This window comes from Strongylocentrotus purpuratus, unplaced genomic scaffold, assembly GCF_000002235.5.
Source record: "Strongylocentrotus purpuratus isolate Spur 01 unplaced genomic scaffold, Spur_5.0 spur5_scaffold_10, whole genome shotgun sequence".
NCBI lineage: Eukaryota > Metazoa > Echinodermata > Echinoidea > Camarodonta > Strongylocentrotidae > Strongylocentrotus > Strongylocentrotus purpuratus.
This window is the reverse complement of record NW_022145595.1, coordinates 13,419,040-13,439,510: the sequence shown is the minus strand read 5'-3', so window position 1 is coordinate 13,439,510 and position 20,471 is coordinate 13,419,040. Positions and strand designations below refer to the sequence as shown.

Here is a 20,471-nt window from a genome sequence, read left to right as displayed (position 1 = left end):
AGTGAAAGCACTTTTAAAAAAATGGAGATTAACTGTACTCAAGTAATTTTATTCATTGAAATTATTAATGTTGTAATAATAAGTAATGATGAACAAGATTGCATAATTGCTGTATTCACTTATTTAAATTAACTTAATAATTTCAATGTCTGAAATAAGTATACTAGCTCCGAGTCGAACTAAACTAAAACAACAACAACAACAGAGTTGTAACAGTTTCCGATCCACAGCCCGAAGTTGGATGAAAGAATATTATAATGGGGGAAGAAGCAATGAATTTTGACTCATATGAGGAATTCAAGGAATATCTAGATGATTACGAGAAGAAGACGATGAATCATTTTATCACAGTAAAGAAAGAGAAGAAATTTTCGGAATCGTGTAAGTTAATTGAATATACTTTCTGATAAGCTAACCGCCTCGCATTTCTTGTGCTCAGCCTCAGCTCATGTAGCTCAGGCACGAGCGCCGCCTCCGCCCGGGCTGCGGGCTCTCCAGCAAAGCATAGTCCAGTCAATGCTAATGCGTATTGACCTCTAGATGGAGTCGGGCTAACTCGGCCCACGGGACTACTCGGCCCAGCTGGAAAAACTGGGCCGAGATGTCCCGACCTGATTAATCGATCGAGAGATACCAATGTGTATATGTTTGTGCTCTTTGTGACTTAATAATGCCCTTTCCAACCTAAATCTTTAATGGAATTGTGTTAAATGATACCAATGAAGACAATTTTTAACTTATCTTTAGGTAAAATGACAAAAAAAATGACATTTCGGACAATTTACTCACAGCTCGCAATCCGCATTGCCGCACGTACATTAAATGTGCGTTGTATCTACTCGGACCACTGAAATTCGAGCAGTGTTTTCGTCGGTAAATCACTGCAAAAATATCATTTTTATCTCGTATGAAGGTCTATTTTTTATTCCTGACACAGATTTCATTATTGAGAAGTCGAATATAGTACATTTTAGATGAGATGGTTGATGTTTGTTCACATTCTTTCGTCCTGGCCGTAAATTAGCAGACTACTGCCTAGTGCTACCGCAGCAGCTCAGCTCAGTGTGCAGCTAGCCGTACAGCGCCGCCGGCCGGGTCGGCGGGGGAATTCACTGACTCGGCGCCCGTACCGGGCCGCTGCACTGCATTGCATGATTGTACTGCCCAATTTGATCGAGTGATGTGAGTATAACTAATCAAACTAGATCTATATCTACTGTATTATCATTATTCATTCCGAGTAGAATATCCAATTTGATTTAGTGAGTAAACTAGACCTAGATCTATATCTACTGTAGCTACATCATTATCATATACTAGATTAGTCATTCAGAGTAGAATATTTGATTAATGAAGGAATGGAATTTTTCTTTTTCATAATCAGATAATCATATTTTACTCCTAAAAGTTAAAGACTTGATAAATAGCTAGATCTAACGTAAGGGCCTAGCCTAGTATACTGTAAGAGAAGTGAGCTGAAGAATCGCCTTCTTCTTTTATTTTGGAGGGGCAGGCGCGTAGCCAGGGGGGGGGGGGCAGTGGGGGCGGTCGCCCCCCCCCAAAAAAAAAAGAGAAAAAAAGAAAAAAGGAAGAGGACGTAGGAAGAAAAAGGATTAAGAGTCGAGAACGGTACAACGAATCGTCTTCTTTCTCTAATTATTTAATGAAACATCAAAGCTTCCGCGCTTCGCACGAGAAGGGGGGGACAAAACTGAATTCAGGTAAGGATAAAGAGTCGAGATCGGTACAACGAATTGTCTTCTTTAGTAATTTATAAAACGTAAATGCTTCCACGCTTCGCGCGGGAGCGGGGAAACTGAATTCAGACAAGGATCTAGAGTCGAGAACGGTAAAACGAATCGTCTTCTTTCCCTAATTATTTAATGAAACATTAAAGCTTCCGCGCTTTGCGCGGGAAGGGGGGATGGAACTGAATTCAGATAAGGATTAAGAGTCGAGAACGGTACAATGAATCGTCTTCTTTAATAAATTATGAAACGTCAACGCTTCCACGCTTCGCGCTGGAGCGGGGAAACTGAATTCAGACAAGGATCTAGAGTCGAGAACGGTAAAACGAATCGTCTTCTTTCCCTAATTATTTAATGAAACATTAAAGCTTCCGCGCTTTGCGCGGGAAGGGGGGATGGAACTGAATTCAGATAAGGATTAAGAGTCGAGAACGGTACAACGAATCGTCTTCTTTCTCTAATAAATTATGAAACGTCAACGCTTCCACGCTTCGCGCGGGAGCGGGGAAACTGAATTCAGACAAGGATCTAGAGTGGAGAACGGTAAAACGAATCGTCTTCTTTCCCTAATTATTTAATGAAACATTAAAGCTTCCGCGCTTTGCGCGGGAAGGGGGGATGGAACTGAATTCAGATAAGGATTAAGAGTCGAAAACGGTACAACGAATCGTCTTCTTTCTCTAATTAATTATGAAGTGTCAACGCTTCCACGCTTCGCGCGGGAGCGGGGAAACTGAATTCAGACAAGGATCTAGAGTCGAGAACGGTAAAAGGAATCGTGTTGTTTCTCTAATTATTTAATGAAACATCAAAGCTTCCGCGCTTCGCACGAGAAGGGGGGACAGAACTGAATTCAGGTAAGGATAAAGAGACGAGATCGGTACAAGGAATTGTCTTCTATCTCAAATAATTTATAAAACGTCAATGCTTCCACGCTTCATCCATCCCTCTAATCATCAATATCGTCTTCATCCCTTACATCATCAAAATTGTCTCCATCCCTCTCATCATCTCTAATTCTCCATCCCTCACATTGTCTCCATCCCTCTCATCATCTCCATCCCTCACATTGTCTCCATCCCTTTCATTATCAATATCGTCTCCATTCCTCTCATCATCTCCATCCCTCACCAATCCCTCTCATCATCTCCATCCCTTACATCATCAACATTGTCTCCATTATGTATTATGCCACATTGTGGAAATGCAATTTTATTTTTTTAATTCATTATTTATTTATAGTATGTACATATTTACAGGTACACAAGATCAGATATAAATCTGTTAACCCCCAGCCCCCCCCCCCAAAAAAAATTGTAACATGCAGATGACACGCCACGCCATTCCTTGTGTTGTGGTATTGGTACGTATTATTTCATATGCAATTTACAAGGCAAAAAAAAATCTAAATAAATAAAGTTAAAACAATTAAATAAAAATGAGGACATGTTTGAAAAACACACATAATAGCAATAAACATTATTTGTTTACGACTCCAAGATACAAATTCCAACAATATGACGTCAAGCTGACTCAAAATAACAAATGATAAGCAGGTGTAATCGTGTATTAATTTTATGCCACGTTGTAATGCAAATTTGTTTTTTTTATTTATTATTTATTTATAGTATACATATTTATACAGGTACACAATATATCAGATATAAATCTGTTAACCCCCAGCCCCCCCCCCCCCAAAAAAATATAAAAATTGATTTTGCTCATAGATCTTTGCCTCTGTTGCTGATTACATACCCGGCCGAGATGGATGGGAGGGGGGGGGGGGGGGCAGCTGCCTTTTAGAAATTTGAGGAACGGTTAAATTAATGACCAGTTGACCAAAGGTCCAGGAGAAGGCTTACAAGAATTAAGATCCCCCTGCCCAGGGGCGGCCGAGCGACTTCCAAAGTGGGGGGGGGGGGGGGAGGGCACCAACAAAAAAGGGCACTTTCTGGAGAAAAAAAGGGCACCTACAGTGGGAAATCTCAAAGCGAAAATATACAATTTTTTAGACATTGGTATATACCCCTACATTGTGATTACATTATCAGGGATGATTTCAATATTTGTTTTTCTTCATACATCATACAAGATATCGCTTAAGCATCATACTTTACAGTTGGGTGTGATGTCTGAATATGCATTTACGAGCGAGCGAAGCGAGCATGAAAAATTTCAAAGATCTACATTGTATGAGGTCGCAGTGCGAAAAATTACATCTTATAAAGAGGAAAAAAGCCAATCGTGATGGGGTTATAAGCACATTCTCATAACGGAAGACTGAAAAGACCTTTAATAAGTAACATAATTATATCATCTTTAAATGCGAGCGAGCGCAGCGAGCGAACTTTGGGGGAAATTGCTCTCAGTCTCCTTAAATAAGGGGCACGTTTAATGATTACAAGAAAAGGGGACAATTATCGAAAGGGATAAGACACTTATACGAAAAGAAAAGGAGCACGTGTCAAAGTACAAAGGATTATTATAAGAGGTGAAAATGAGACAAAGAGGCGTTTACGAAAATGGGAAATAGGCATTTGTTGACGGAAAAGGGGCACCCATCAGATTTTGATAGGGGCATTTATAAGAGGTGAAAAGGGGATAGTTCCCTTATTAGAAAGGAAAAGGGGCACGTATCATTATTAAAAGGGGAATTATCAGAGTTGAAAAGGGGCATTGACCAGATATGAAAAGGGGCACTTATAATAAAGGAAAATGTGCATTTGTTGAATGAAATGGGGGCACCGTTCAGATTTTTAAAAGGGGCAGTTATGAGAAGGGGAAGGAACTATTTCTTTTTAACGGGGGCACTTATCATAAGGAAAAGGGGCACTTATTAGAAAATAAGAGGGGCACATGTTAAAATGAAAGGTGTGCTCATCCGAGTTTAAAAAAAGGGGATAGTTATTAAAAGGAGAAGGGGCACTTCTTACAAAGGAAAAAAGGGGAAGTTGTCAAAGTAAAAGGAGCACCTCTCAGTTTTGAATAGGGCAATTATCAGAGGTAAAGGGGGCACTTATTAAAAGTGAAAAGGGGCACTTCTCGTACCTGAAAAGAGGCACTTACTAGAGATTAAAAAGGGCACTTATTCAAGATTATTTCAAGATTTATGAGAATGGAAAATGGACACTTATTGCAAAGGAAAATGGGAACATGTCGAAGGAAAAGGGGCATGTGTCAAAAATAAAAAAGGGCACTCGTCAGAGGTGAAAAGGGGGAAGGGGCACTTTTACTAAGTAATAGGGGCACTTGTCAAATGAAAAGGGGCACCTTTCCTATGTAAAAGGGGCACTTCTTACAAAATAAAAGGGGCACTTTTCCTATGTAAAAAGGGGCACTTTTGGGGTATCTGAAAAAGTGGGAGGCACTTTGCCCCCCCCCCCCCCATCCCCGGGAGGGCCGCCTCTGCCCCTGCCCCTCCATGCACCGGCACGTCATTGCAATATCATGTCTTAATTGCTTTGCTTTGTATATATCTCTTTGATTCCCAGAAAAAGGGAACAAAAAGGAGATTTTTTGGTTTGTTTGGGGGGGGGGGGTGGTGGGGTGCATTATTTATACAAAAAACTTGAAGCCAATACCTTCTTTTCGTAGAATTTTTTGGAAGCAGCCCCCTCCAAAAAAATAAGGCGATTCTTCAGCTCACTTCTCTGCTTAGAGTACTAGGCTAGGCCCTTACGTTAGATCTAGCTATTTTATCAAGTCTTTAACTTTTAGGAGTAAAATATGATTATCTGATTATGAAAAAAGAAAAATTCCATTCCTTCATTAATCGGATATTCTACTCTGAATGACTAATCTAGTATATGATAATGATGTAGCTACAGTAGATATAGATCTAGGTCTAGTTTACTCACTAAATCAAATTGGATATTCTACTCGGAATGAATAATGATAATACAGTAGATATAGATAGATCTAGTTTGATTAGTTATACTCACATCACTCGATCAAATTGGGCAGTACAATCATGCAATGCAGTGCAGCGGCCCGGTACGGGCGCCGAGTCAGTGAATTCCCCCGCCGACCCGGCCGGCGGCGCTGTACGGCTAGCTGCACACTGAGCTGAGCTGCTGCGGTAGCACTAGGCAGTAGTCTGCTAATTTACGGCCAGGACGAAAGAATGTGAACAAACATCAACCATCTCGTCTAAAATGTACTATATTCATTAATCGGATATTCTACTCTGAATGACTAATCTAGTATATGATAATGATGTAGCTACAGTAGATATAGATCTAGGTCTAGTTTACTCACTAAATCAAATTGGATATTCTACTCGGAATGAATAATGATAATACAGTAGATATAGATAGATCTAGTTTGATTAGTTATACTCACATCACTCGATCAAATTGGGCAGTACAATCATGCAATGCAGTGCAGCGGCCCGGTACGGGCGCCGAGTCAGTGAATTCCCCCGCCGACCCGGCCGGCGGCGCTGTACGGCTAGCTGCACACTGAGCTGAGCTGCTGCGGTAGCACTAGGCAGTAGTCTGCTAATTTACGGCCAGGACGAAAGAATGTGAACAAACATCAACCATCTCGTCTAAAATGTACTATATTCGACTTCTCAATAATGAAATCTGTGTCAGGAATAAAAAATAGACCTTCATACGAGATAAAAATGATATTTTTGCGATGAAAACACTGCTCGAATTTCAGTGGTCCGAGTAGAAACAACGCACATTTAATGTACGTGCGGCAATGCGGATTGCGAGCTGTGAGTAAATTGTCCGAAATGTCATTTTTTTTTGTCATTTTACCGAAAGATAAGTCATAGATTGTCTTCATTAGTATCATTTAACACAATTCCATTAAAGATTTAGGTTGGAAAGGGCATTATTAAGTCACAAAGAGCACAAACATATACACATTGGTATCTCTCGATCGATTAATCAGGTCGGGACATCTCGGCCCAGTTTTTCCAGCTGGGCCGAGTAGTCCCGTGGGCCGAGTTAGCCCGGATTCCTCTAGATCTAGCGATGTACTAGCAGCGTTGCATAGCCATTAAAAAATTTAGAAAATTATGCATACTTCTCGTATGGTTTATGGTATCGCGTATTCAAGAAGTCTGCATAATTTTGTACTGATAGCTTCAGTTTGAGTAGGCAAATTCATGCAAAAAAATATATTCAAAAAATTGACTTGAAAACACATCACACAATTAGTCTGAACCGAGTCAGGAGCAAATTTGAAGAAATTATATTTTTAAATGTTGTAAAACCAAAGATATAAGAAGAAAACTGACCAAGTATCTGTACTAAAAATCGTAGATGTAAAATTGGTCGTAGACATTCGACAGCTGAATATGACGCGCACGCCGCACGGTTGCATTACGTGCGTTCTCGAATCCAAAAATCGTACCTCACACACACTGACACACAATCTCGCCATACCGCGAATGGTCCGTCTTGGGGAGCTAGCCGGCTGAGAGTTTGCAGCGATACCAACGCAGCTTCGGAGCTCCGCAGCGCGCCATTTTAGCGGGACTCGGAAAGGTTTGCGATGGGAAGGCAGCGGCCTAGCTTTTTGCCCAAACAACGCTAGATCGGCTGTTGGCAAAATGAAAATAACTACGATCGAGAACATCGTCGGTTTCTTAACTTTTCAGTGAGATAATTCTGAATTCTAATTGAGACTATATAATAAATTAAATCGACAAAGAAACCTCGGTAGAACTCTTATAACTATACAAAAGCTTGTTTATTTCTTCATTTGACATTTTGTTTTCGACCATTTTTTCGTGCGTGAGTCAATGTAAACTATGTATTACCAAACTTTCAACACGCAAGGAACGGGGAACACTCGCGGAACTCGTAACAAATTCGTTGCAAAAAAAAAATTTCAAGGGTGATTTTGAAGCAGTGAAAAACATTGGCGCTGCAATGCGCAGAAATATACTTGAAAGAAACTTTTAAAAAAATACCTGAATTTTCAGAAAATCGTATTTGTGTTAGTGTACCTAGATGTGACTTGTTTATAAATCAGATTTTATGAAGATTTGTCGGGAAAAAAATGTCAATTTTTTCCGTTTGGTGGTCATTTCTAGGCTAATATTTTAAAAGTTGCATCAGTAATGGGCCCGATGTTTCTCTTATCGTACTCGCATGTTATTTCTACATAGATTAAACATAGGATGGTTAAGGGTAAGACCAGATAACATTATAAAAAAGATATATCCTTCCACCCTCCCATATCCAAGTTTTGGGCCGATTATTGCCGACCCACCGCAGCAAGGCCATTCAGATTTTCGTACGCGCGCAAAGCGCCCTCTAGTGCCCCATGAATGTGCCTAGTTTGAGGTGCAGGACTAGTGAGTATAGCGTAGGAACGGTACTGAGCGACGACGTCGACATTGAAGCCCTAAACGAAGGTTTCCCGATGTAGGATGTGATCCAAATTCAGGTGGAAAATGCAATATATGATTATGATTAAAATTAGTAAACAATTGGGCCATAATTCCTTTGCTAAGAATAGGGAGGCCAATGCCCGGGCGTAAGGCTTCTACACCTACGATTTGTGCGCTCGTCGCCCACTTAAAAAAATTAGCAAAGGGAAAAAAAATGATGTAAAAATAAAAATTGAAGAAAATAAGAAAAGAAAATTATACATTTCACAACATACCTATAATCACGGATCTGTAACAGTCTTTCACCATTTGTTGACAATCTTGCAGATTTTGACGTTTTTTAATCCAATAATTGTGGTTGCAGACGACCTTGACGCACTCGCACCACCGACTAAGAAAATCCTAGAGGGCGTAGAGGTTTGCTCACTAAAATCTTCTCATTGGCAGAAGGTAGACCCTAAAAATATGGGATCCGTTTTGAGTAAAGAACTTTTGATAGAGATCAACATTTCAGATGTTCACAATTGCCACTTCTAACAACTAGAAAATATAAAGAAAAAAGATTATATCTTTTTAAATACAGATTTTTACAAACTGAACATTCGAAAGTAGATAGAGTACAATGTTTCTGTCAAGGGTGCGTTGGTTTGAGCCCTATAGCTACATCCATCTCAAAATGAGAAGGAAAACAGTGACGTCATTGTTCGCGCCAAAAATAAAGGGTATTGCGACATAATCTGAGCTCCGGTCAGATCGTGCGCAAAGCGTAGTCTTATTTATAGACCCTAGTACCTTATTCTCACAGCACTAGATACGAGTGTCGTGCAGTAATGTATGAGAAGTGTTAAAAAAGATATTTCAGTAAAAAAAAAAGTCTACGTGAGCAGTCTACATGTATACTCCAATTGAGAATTGAAATGAAAGCCATGATTTGAAGGTGTGTGTTGTATGATACATGGTTAGTGAGTGTGTATGTTACGTATAGCGAAAGGGAGAGAGAGAGAGAGAGAGAGTGAGAGAAATATTAGTACACGTACGTTGCATGCATGGATGTGCGCTATGATTGTGTTCGCTGCAAGATGGATGTTAATTGGACCTCGTAACTTCTCGATCGTTGATAATAAGGAATACTCATGAGGAAATCAAATTATTGGAATACACATCTAAGGTAAATATCAATGAATTATATATATTTCTATTCTTCATTTTTGAACCATCGTCTTCGGCTCGTAGTAGTAGAAGATGTAATCGTTCGCACATTGATGGCTGGACTTCAGCCTGCATCAGGGCTTGCCTGTGTCGGTGGTGGGATCAACTAAGAAGAAGAAGGTGTGTACGTGTGCGACCGATTCAAGGCTAGCCGCTGTTGAGTGATTGCACTTTCGGCTGGACTTCAGCCTGCATCAGGGCTTGCCTGTGTCGGTGGTGGGATCAACTAAGAAGAAGAAGGTGTGTACGTGTGCGACCGATTCAAGGCTAGCCGCTGTTGAGTGATTGCACTTTCGCGCGAAGTTTTAAACTTCATCATGAACTTTGTCCCTCGGGCCTGTCTAATTATGAACGTAACTTTGCGACATGAAATATAATTGTTTCAAGGCTCTTACGTACGGAAAGGCGTAGAAGGAAGCTGGATAAAAAGAGCTGGATATCTCCTATTTGATGGAACTTCTGGAGTCGGCAGATGGGTGGATTTTCTTAGTGAAAGTAAATGCTTTCTTTTAATCTTAGTTTTAGTATAAACAAATAAGTAATTAAAAAGTTAGATTTGGGCATTGGCCTCCCTACTAAGAATGGATATTAAACTGCTAAAAAAAATGGATACGGAACTACACTAGCGCCAAAATACCTCCAGTTCACCGTCTACTTTTATAGGTTCTCAGTCTTCCTGAGGATTTATCGTCATATAGAGGCTAGGTCTTTATCGTGAAAGCCTCTGTACGAAGTCAACGTGAAATGCATCAAGAAAATCATTGCTGAATCCGTTCTTTGTATCGCCAACGCGCAGGTTGGAAATAAGAATTGTCCCCTTATTCTTGGACCAGCGCCCCTAGGCCCCCTACTAATTATGCCGCTTGTTTGTTCGTTCGTTTCGTTCATTCGTGTCTCCTGCTGCTGACCTGTGTTAACAACCGATCACAACAATAAACAATTGATGATATCAACTGCGATATCAGAAAATAAAGCTTTCGGTCTAGGGTAAAACTAGGGGTAGAGTCTAGATGGAAATCTTCAGTCTCTGATATCTTGAATCTTGAACCTGAGTTGAAGTATTAATCTCTGTTGCAGCTCAGTCCCCCTCCCACCAGGAGTTCTGACTCTGGCATAATGGACATAAGTGAGAGAGAAAAAAAAAGGAAAATCATGTCATTTCAGCAACATTTGTAAATCACTGTTATTGAATTAGAAATAAAGCACATTTGAATTTTATTTGGTGGGTCAACTGCCCCCAAGCCTCCCCCCCCCCCCCCCTATCCAGTGACTGCTGACCAGTAGACCACCTCACTACTACGTTTTTATTTCATTTCACCTCAGGTTATAAGGGCAAGTGTCTTCACTGGAGGGAATTCCCAGAGCTGGATTGCTGCATCCCATTTGTCAATATCGGGCAGCTGCTGCTAGGGTGCCATCAAGGTAGAGATAAGAATGTGGGCAAGAAGGAGAAGTACAGGCAACAGGTCGCAGAGAAATTGGTAAGTAAAGTTAGGAGTACCAAAGCTGTGACATCATAAGAATCAAATTTTAGAATTTCTCAATTTGAACTTCATTTTCCTAAAGAGCATCAAAAATAATGTCCAAATGTTGAAAACCAATTGAATATGTTAAGTATACGCATTACGCAGAGATATGACCATCTAAAGAAATAGATGTCCTATAGGAACTCAGTGTTATTTTGCTCTGGTTCGTAATGTTATGAACCAGAGCAAAATAACACTGAGTTTCTATAGGAAATCTCTTTGACATGGTCATATCTCAGCCAATACTTAACAAATTCAAATGGTTTTCGACATTTGGACATTTTATTTGATGCTCTTTCGGAAAATGAAGTTAAAAGTGAGAAATTCTAAAAATAGTTTTTTGATGACGTCACACTTCACCACTCTATAGGAGGTCTGATAAGCTGAGTTCTGCTGGAGTATAGCCTACTTGGGGCTCATACTAAAACATGTATTACTAATTCCATTATTAAATTCTCTCTGACAAGTGCACCATCAAGGCTAACGAATCTGCCAATAGATAGGCTCCTACAAGAATCTGTAATTGTAAAGTTTACCTTATGGTTTTAAATTTTTAGGTAATCTTCTAATTCTGGACCGTGCGGACGCAAATCTTAAATCTTACTTGGAAATTTTTAATCATGAGTGATCTTTTGGTTAGCGTTGAAACTAGAGGTTGCTTTTGTGATGAGCGAAACCGTAATTTTCAATTAAGAGGATAAAATAACTCATATACGATAAAAAAAAGCTACCGGTAGTCTTGGTAAAGACATTCTTGTGAAACACTTACGGCCAAGTCGAGAGACAGCGTTGGGATGTTGTTTATCTTTTACATGTACGACCCCCTGGTTACTATTTAATCCATCTGCTGTACATTAAATGGTATCTCTCTGGATGGAATCCACTTTGCATATATTAACTATTGCTATGTCTGGCAAGCTTTTATTTTTCCATAGAAACTTTTGTTCAAGAAGTATGCATAAGATTAACTATAGATGTTGGTGAATTGTTGAATGTTTTTCTTGCAACTGGCCCCAGATTTAAGTGGGACTGCACTTACTTGTATCTACTTGCTCCCTCTATATCGCCAACAAAGCCTAAGCGGTACCCGTTTTTTTCTTATGTTAATTATGAGCTGATTTGATGAGATAAACACCTGCCAGTGACCACGCATGTAGGTCTAAACCCTCCTGGCCAAACTAGTGCAGAAAGGCTTTTTAAGATATACTATATATATACTATACTAATATACTATTTCCATTCCTGCCTTGGCCATTTTATAGAAAAACAACGATGCCAAGAAGAAGGTCCAAAGCCGCTTCAGAACACACGCTACCAAGAAACTAGATTGCCCTGCTGTCATCAGCCTGAAGAAGGTAGCCATGTTTCCTGGGTTCAAGGAGGACCTCAGGTGCTCTCTCTGGACGAAGCGGAAGACCGTCCTGGAGTTCCAGCAGTTTGTGGAAAGAGATAAGACCATCGACGTCACCTATAAATATGTGGCAAAGTTTCCTGTGGCCGATGCACACAAGTATCATATACAGGGACAGGTAAGGAGTACTGATTTGGAAAGTTTTTGAAGGATCTTTGGAATCTATATTGTTTACCTTCGATCTTTGCTGAATTAGTGTCGCATTTTTGTCCAATTTTTCATTGCTTTGTTGTCAGCAAGCATTGTGGCAAAACAGAAAATGGGAACATTTTTCATGGGGTAAATTATTTTTGGAAAAGGGGCGCATCCTCCTCTAGCATCCCTTTAAGACTACCTTCTTGTGAAAATTTGTACAAACTTTTTGAAAATTTGGGAGTTGGTAAGCCATGTCATAGCTTGTTCTGTCTTCTTGCCTTGTCCACAGTGTATCTCGCTAACGAACATGTGACTTCATGAGAACCTACATTTTTTGTTTCACCAAGTTAATGCGTATTTATAACCTTTGCACCATTCCCCTTCTCTTTTTCCTGTTAAGTTCGCTGGCATGCGAGAACCTGTAGACCCCTTGGTAAGAGAGAAGGTTTCCGAGCTCGTCAGAAATGGTATCACCAAGGTACCCGAAATCCAGAAGGCTGTGAGGGCGTTTGTTGTCAAAGAGCTGTTCCCCAACCAGACACCACCACCCACGATCCGTCGGAGGTACCACCCTTCCCCGAGGGATATCAAGAACATGACGTATGGTGCAAAGAAGAAAGTAAACAGGCACAAGAGGAAAGATCAGGCTGCAGAAGAGCCACCAGATAACCTTGATGAACTCGCCACCAAGAAGATGGAAGACCACTCAGAGAGCAAGATTGTGCCAGCTAGAAATTATGAAACACCTCCTAGTCAAGAAGGTAAATTCCCCCTTCAATAGAACCATGTTTGTGCAGGTACAAAACAATTCCTGCATTCCTTGTAATCGTGATATTCAGAGATTCTGTTATGGATTACAATCAAACTTGAATTTCCAAAATTGCTTCTGTTTTGGTTTGTAAAATCGCTCTATGGCAGGGGGAATCATTGTCCACTATGCACAGTCGAACATCCATCTAGTTTAAAACAGAACCCCAATCATACAAAAGCAAAAACAGTATTGATGACAAATGACTAGCCCCCATCAACCTTTGCTTGTTGTCTTTCATTTCATTCAGACTTCGGCAACAAGAGTGTGCTCTTTTGCCACCAGACTAGAGAACAGCAGCGGTTACTCGGCATCTACGGCTCCATGATCGTCATGGACATCGTCTACCGATCGGCAACCCTCCCTACGGACGTCGTCTTCCTCTTCGTGCGGACGAACGTGGACTTCCAGCTCGTGGCGGGGTTCGTGGGGGACGCGGGGACGACGGAAGCGGTGGAAGAAGGGTTTATGGTGATGAAAGAGTGGAATCCGGACTGGACACCGGAGTTCTTCGTCATGGACCATAAGCTAGAGATGATGGAGATGGTTAAGAGAGTCTTCCCTGGTGGGTTATTTCTTCATTTTAACACTGTTAGTTACTTCCTTTTGAGGCAGTGACCCAATTTATCCCCTTGGTGGCTTTTGCTCCAGAATTTGTTTACCATTTGTATTGATATTCGTCCAAAATCAGGCCAAATCTTCATTTGTGGGTTGGGACTTCCAAATTCAATATGAAAATGTACACTGAAATCAGAATTAATCAGTTTCATTGAAATTATTACAGTTGGGACCACTTTGGTCATTTTGATGGCCGGCTAGCGTTATGCTGCGCTGCACTGGTTGAAAGATGTCTACCTGCGAGCTGAAAAATTGGCCCGTCGTGGCTTGCCGGTTGGGGCTCTGTCAATTATGAATCCTGCCCTATTGTACGCACCTTTCATCTTCTTTGAAATTTATCTACACAGCATGTATCTTCATTCTTGTTTGTAAAACTCTTTATCTACATGTATATTGTCTTTATATGTGTGTTTTTAAATAGATTTTGACAGAGAAGTTTCAATTCTGATAAAGGTGAAAATAATTGAAACTTGATTCCCATTATGATATTTAACATGATCTGTTAATACTTCAACTGATAATTGTTTGCTAAAAAAATTCCAGTATCTAGTGAACAATCAAACAATTGCATGTTCAATTGCATGTTCATATGAAAAAGTAAACTATTATTTGTTCCAGGATCTGACGTTTTTGTGTCAGATTTCCACCGTGAGAAGTTATGGAAGGACTGGTTTGCTCAGCAGGAGCCTGACATGGACCAGTCCCTGATTGACAAGACCCTGGAACTGATCAGGAAGATGGCCCGTGCCCCTACGCGGGAACAGTATGAGGTGGCGCTCAAGGCCCTGCAGGGGTGTGAGGGGTGGATCTCGTCCGTCAAGCTTCAGAGCTGGTTTGCTACAGTCTGGGATGCAGAGGTGGGTGTTTTTTTAGTGTAACTTTCATTAAAGCCCCACTGTACTACTTGTAGCTACTCTATATAGAAAACAATGCCTAAGCAGTGCCCATTGGGCTCCCATGATCCTCTTTTTCTTTATTAATTGAGAGCCGAGTTGATGAGATAGCCACCTGCCCGTGACCTCGCTGAGTGGTCTAATCCCTCCTGGCCAAACTAGTACAGACAGGACTTACAGGGAATTAGTTACTTTGCCTCGGATCCAAAGCAAAATCAATTATTTAGGCTTATGCTGAATCAGGATTTTTAAATCTTCAGGAATCCCATGAGTTTACAGGACAACTGCCTGCTAGATTATCAAGATATTTATGATTGGAATTCAAAATTTAAAAACCCTACCCCCGGTACATTTGTTAACAGTTAGGAATCTGTAACGGTCGGTAAACCTCCCTATTTCGACACAAAAAGCACAGGGCTTACATCTATATCAGCCGTATTTGAGCCCATAAAATGTCTGACAAGCGGGTTGCTTGTGTGCTCGTGCGCCACCTGGCCGTCCTGGCTGGCTGTTGTCCAAAAAAATCTGATGTCAATATATGCACTTACGATTGGATACCTCTTAATCAACTTTTTCTGATTTTTTCATCATCTTTACAGTCATGGGTGATGGCATTCCAGCCAGACAAGTTGTGCATTCTACTGTCAGCCATGAATGGTCCGGACAAGCTCAATGACGTTCTCAAGGTCAACTACTTCCAGGAGTTCTCCGTCGACTCTCTCCTGGATGTCATTCAGAACTACAAGGACGAAGTGGTGCCAAATTTTTTCCAAAGGTTTGTTGGAAGATGTATTGTGACATATTGTATTAGGTTTGAATCACTAAAATATATTTATAGGTAATGATAATTAACGATAGTATGAGAAAGTTAGATTTTGAAAAAGGCTCTTTATAATAATAATGATAATAATAATAATAAATATTTATAAAGCACACTTTTCTAATTGCGTAAACTCAAGGTGCTATACAAAAAAAAATACACAAATCTCTCTTCAGAATTTTAACAACATAATATCATTTGTTACTCTGAGTAAATTAAACCCTTTAACATGTTTTTGAAAGGTTTCTAGGCATTGAAAGCTTTTTCTGCTGTTTGAAACTACTGACCCTGTCTTTGTATTAATACATTCCACATTTGCAAATGTGTCACCTTTAAAAGGATTTGTTATACTTTCCAGTTGTGCAGGCTAGTCTAATTAGTACAATTCAATTTCATTCAGTTGAGTGCAGGAACTGACTTTATTTTACTCTTGTTTTTGTCCTGCTAGTTTTCTTGGCTCTGTTTGTAGTATATGTCATCGGTACACAGGTTGATAGGATTTAAATGATATTGGTAAAGCTCTTTACTGAAATACTTTGATTTATAACCTGATCTTAGATATACAGTACCTACTACTATTTGCAGTGCTTAATATCACCATTTGTTGAATGTGCATGTCTTGTATTGCTCTTTATACGCAGGTATTTGCAAAGCAATATCCGATGCTCAAGCAGCTATGGGAAACTCAATACAGCTCTGCCGGTGTACCTCAAGGATCGCCCTTTGGACCTCATCACCCACGTCATAGCTCGTTCTCCTGTCCCTGCCTTGCTCACAGACAACATCATGCAACTTGAGAATGGCACTTTCACCGTCCTGAACGAAAAGGGCCGGCACCATTCAGTCAGCTTGGGTAACGAGCATGTCTTTCCATCCTGCACTTGTACTGACTGGTTGCAGCACTGGCTGCTGTGCAGGCACTTCCTGGCAGTCTTCCACCATCTTGGTAACCAGAGCTCCTGGCAGCAACTGTCCCCGCTCTACAGCAACAACCCCATTTTCTCTCTGGACAAGGAGTGCATCTTGCAGCAGACAACGTCGCCAGAGACAACACCCCACAGCAACAGAGCGGTGGAAGTCCACACCCGGACAGCCTCAAAACAAGTGGCAGCCAAGCGTAGCATTGCAAAGCTCCTCAAGAGCGGTGACACTCTGAATGCTTCGGGCGTTGATGGGGATGTCGGATACGACGCCGTTGAAATGGAAGATGCCGACAGCTCAACTTTGGAAGATAATCAGATTGCCTATCAATTGTTGGCACAGATGGGGGCAACTCCAACAGTAGTAGAGTTTCCATCGGAAAAGGCAGCGCCAGCGGCGACCAGGGTGGGGGCAGTGGACACTCCGGCAACATCCAGTGCCTCAGCCGTTGAGGTAGTATCAGAACCGCAGGTCGACGATATGCAAATGGACACATCCTGCACACCCCCTTCACCACAGAACCCAGAAGTAACGGCTGACAGTCTCAAAAACCTTGGAGAGTCACCTGAAGAAAATGTAGAAATGAGTGGCAGGAATGAATCACAAGAGTTTAAAGAGCCAGAACAAACCGAAGCCTCAACTTCTGCCACTTGTACAACACTTTCGGAGAGCAGGGAAAGGGAAGAGGAAAGAGTAAGTATACAAACACTGCAGCAGGATTGCAGTAGGCACCTTGAACAGTTGTTACGGGTAACTCCTACTGTCATGGATGGGACAGTCCTTCAGAGAGTGTTTGGTCATTTAGAATCAGCAATGAAAGAGGCAGGAAATGGGTCATGATGGCAGCCTCATCCAATATGTCTCTATGGAAACCAGCAGTAAATATCACAAACATTTTCATTGAAATGACTACTATATCCCAGTGAATGTTTGGTCATTTAGAGTCGGCATTGAAGAATGTTTTAAAAGGATCTTAGAATCTTTTCCAGAAGTGTCTCTGAGGACAGTTTTGAGTGCTAGTCACATTTGATATTACATCATTGTACTGAAGTCATGCTGTTGATCAATAAAAAACTGAACTTATGCTATAAATTGCTTAGGATGAAAATCACGCTCATTTGGGTAATGAATGAGAAATCCTGCTGACTTCAAGGAAAAATGAGAAACAAAGCAACACTCCACTAATTGTTTGTATTGAGTGTTATATGTTTTGGGGTACCAGTACATCATTAGATCAGAGGAACTAATTAGATTTTCAGGGCTTTAACAACATATTCATATCAGTGTTTAGGATGCAATGATGCAACGAATGATGAAACTCCCAATGAATTATCACAAGGAATTTATTAGTGGTTTTTATATTTGTTCAGCTAGTGTATTTACAGTAAACACTCAAGAAATAAAGAAATGTATTAGAATCAATTCAATTCAATTTCATTTTTCCATTAAAAACGTAATGATTTACCGGTATATAATTTCAGGTTTTATCCTTATTGCGATATCTTGAGAACCAAACTTGATGCTAATATGTATCACTATAGGAAGACAGTCTCAAAAGTCATAGAGGTTAATTTTTTAGATTATAGGTATTACCTTGTTATCACAATACGTCTAGAACTTCTTGAGGTATGAGCTTCAAACATGGTGATAGTATCGCTATAGGACGAAGATCCAATTACATTTTGGGGCTGATTATGGTCAAGATCATGGTTGTCAGTTGACATTAAATTATAGACTTTTTGTTTTCAAGCATGATATTTCACAAATACTTGTTCTAATTTCACTCCAGCTTGTCCTTCAAGTATATTCATTTGGGTGTGGTTGAAATACTTCGGCTAAGGGTCACCCTAGGCCTGTTTTCATCAGCTTGAGTTTGCCAAATAACCCACTACATTCAGACACGGGATATTATCCAAAGCTCGAAATTGTGTCTTCACCAGATGGATACACTCATCACAAACTAGCTTAGACAGGCAAAAATTAGCCTGATATTTTTTAAATGAGACCAATATTTCTCTGGATATTTTCTCGACCAAATATCCCGCTAATTGCAACTGCAGCTGATGAAGACGCGAATTAACTTGTTAATTTTCGATCAGTATAGTTATAATAGGGGGTTATTTGGCAAACTTGAGCTGATGAAGACCAATGAAGGCTGATGAATTTTTGCGCCCAAAGTCCCTTCCCTGATCTGAAGAAATGCATTTTTGCGGCAGTTTTCGTTGAGCAGAGCTTGAGAATGGTCTTAGCTGTCCACATTCATACTCTTCTTTAGCAATCTTATCTGTATTATACTCTTGAAGCTTCCCTTAAAGTTTCTCATTAAAATGCAAGTTGTAATTTTGGGATTATGTATTCCAATAAGTTTTGCCAGTGTTAATTTGTAAGAATTTGTTTTTTGATTGGGACAACATCTACGATAACAGCTGGGAGCTTACATCGGTTTGCATGGTTCATCTAATGTTTTCACATAGGTGGTAGTGATAGGAAAAATTGTGTCCCATAGTTGCCAAACAAAAGCATTCATACATATAGCACAATATGAATGGATTCTGTAAGATACAGGATGTTAATATGAATCAGATTTGTTGGGATTTCGTCAGTGCAATATCACCTTTTTTTCAACATGTATGAATTAAGCACAAACATAGTATCAACCTTATACTTTTTTTTTTTTTAAAGAATTCTTTAGACAGAGAAAAGTACTTACAAAATTATATCAGATATACAACACATGTATCAATGTGTAATTTAAGTGGGAACTTTATTGGATTAAAGCTTTCATATAGATTTGAAGCTTAGACCCTGACGTCAAACCTAAGAAAGCAACTGGAAAGTTGTAAAGTATGGTTCCTGAGAAGGATGCTTAGAATTTCATGGACAGAAAGAGTTTCTAATAATGAGGTAATTGCCATAGCAGGAAAAAGACAAAAGCTTCTGAATAATATGAGAGGTCGACAGTTGAGCTTCTTGGGTCACGCTATTCAAAAGAATAGTTCGGAAAATCTTGCACTGACTGGAATATTAAAGTGGAGTGGGAGTAGGGGTAGAAGGAGGATTCTGTGGATAAGTGGCTTAAGAAGTGGGATTTCTGAAAGTGAAATTGATCTCGGGGAGAATGAATTACTTTATAGAATATGGGACAGAGAGTTGTGGCATTCCATGGTCGCCAACGTCTCAGGACATGGCACGTAAAGAAGAAGGGTATTGAATTTTGTATTTTGTTTCATTTCATTTCATAATTATGCAAGAACATGTATGAGTATATTTTACCAAAACCAGGGTCATTTTTTCACATTGGAGGGAAGTATTTAACCCGATCTTGATGGCCAAACACTTCTATGGGTATTTTGTCATATCCAGAAAATCCATAAATTGTAGTCCTATACAGGTTTTTTCCTTCAATGGCAGCTCACCCGTTATAGGCAAGCGTTCTATTAAACCAATGATAAGCAACATCTCCGTTTGCGTTCAAGTTCATGCCTCTACAATCTCTTGTTATCATGTTGCAAATATGGTGCAATGATTAAAGCTTGGTTTGAAAATGAATTAAATCTTTCTGATTCTTGCAATTCTCTTTGTTTATTTCAGTGAGTGCGGCATGCCAACACCCTGTCTGATATATTCAGAAAGTCTTGCGTGTATGTAATTATGTATGGTCATACGTTTTTGCATGGGTCAGAACCGTTGTGAACTATAATGTTAAATACAAAAGTGAAAATTTCAACAAGCAAATAAGAGTTACGACTCAAGGAAAGTGGTTGACCAACAAGTGAAAATGTAAACAAGCAGAAAGGGGGAAGACACAGGGATAATGGTTATGCTAGTTACACTTTTGCTGAAAAAAATTGAATTTACTGACAATAATTTAGAGAAGGCACCAGGCGCGGATCCATGTAGCGATTTCTCCGGCCCGGCCCCCCCCCCCCCCTAGCCCCCCAAAACGGTTTTTAAAAATAGGATAATAACGTAAATTTAACCTTTCTTATAGGTAAAGAACAAAAGCGGGACCCCCTGACCCCCCAAAAAA

General features: G+C 40.1%; 1 protein-coding gene across 1 annotated transcript; it reads left to right on the top strand.

Moving 5' to 3' along the window:
* The first annotated feature begins 200 nt into the window (after positions 1 to 200).
* LOC579416 lies at positions 201 to 19,995 on the top strand. The gene is made up of 8 exons (XM_030979562.1): positions 201 to 381; positions 10,633 to 10,790; positions 12,098 to 12,364; positions 12,782 to 13,142; positions 13,440 to 13,754; positions 14,426 to 14,664; positions 15,300 to 15,475; positions 16,162 to 19,995. The coding sequence occupies exons 1-8, from the start codon at positions 258 to 260 to the stop codon at positions 17,279 to 17,281; spliced, it is 2,760 nt and encodes a 919-aa protein (XP_030835422.1). The 5' UTR covers positions 201 to 257; the 3' UTR covers positions 17,282 to 19,995.
* Positions 19,996 to 20,471: the final 476 nt, after the last annotated feature.

Coding starts and splice junctions, on each gene's coding strand:
- LOC579416 (XM_030979562.1), top strand. CDS start 258: ATGGGGGAAGAAGCAATGAATTTTGACTCATATGAGGAATTCAAGGAA. Junction 12,365..12,781: donor AGTATCATATACAGGGACAG/GTAAGGAGTACT, acceptor TTTCCTGTTAAG/TTCGCTGGCATGCGAGAACC. Junction 14,665..15,299: donor CTACAGTCTGGGATGCAGAG/GTGGGTGTTTTT, acceptor TCATCTTTACAG/TCATGGGTGATGGCATTCCA.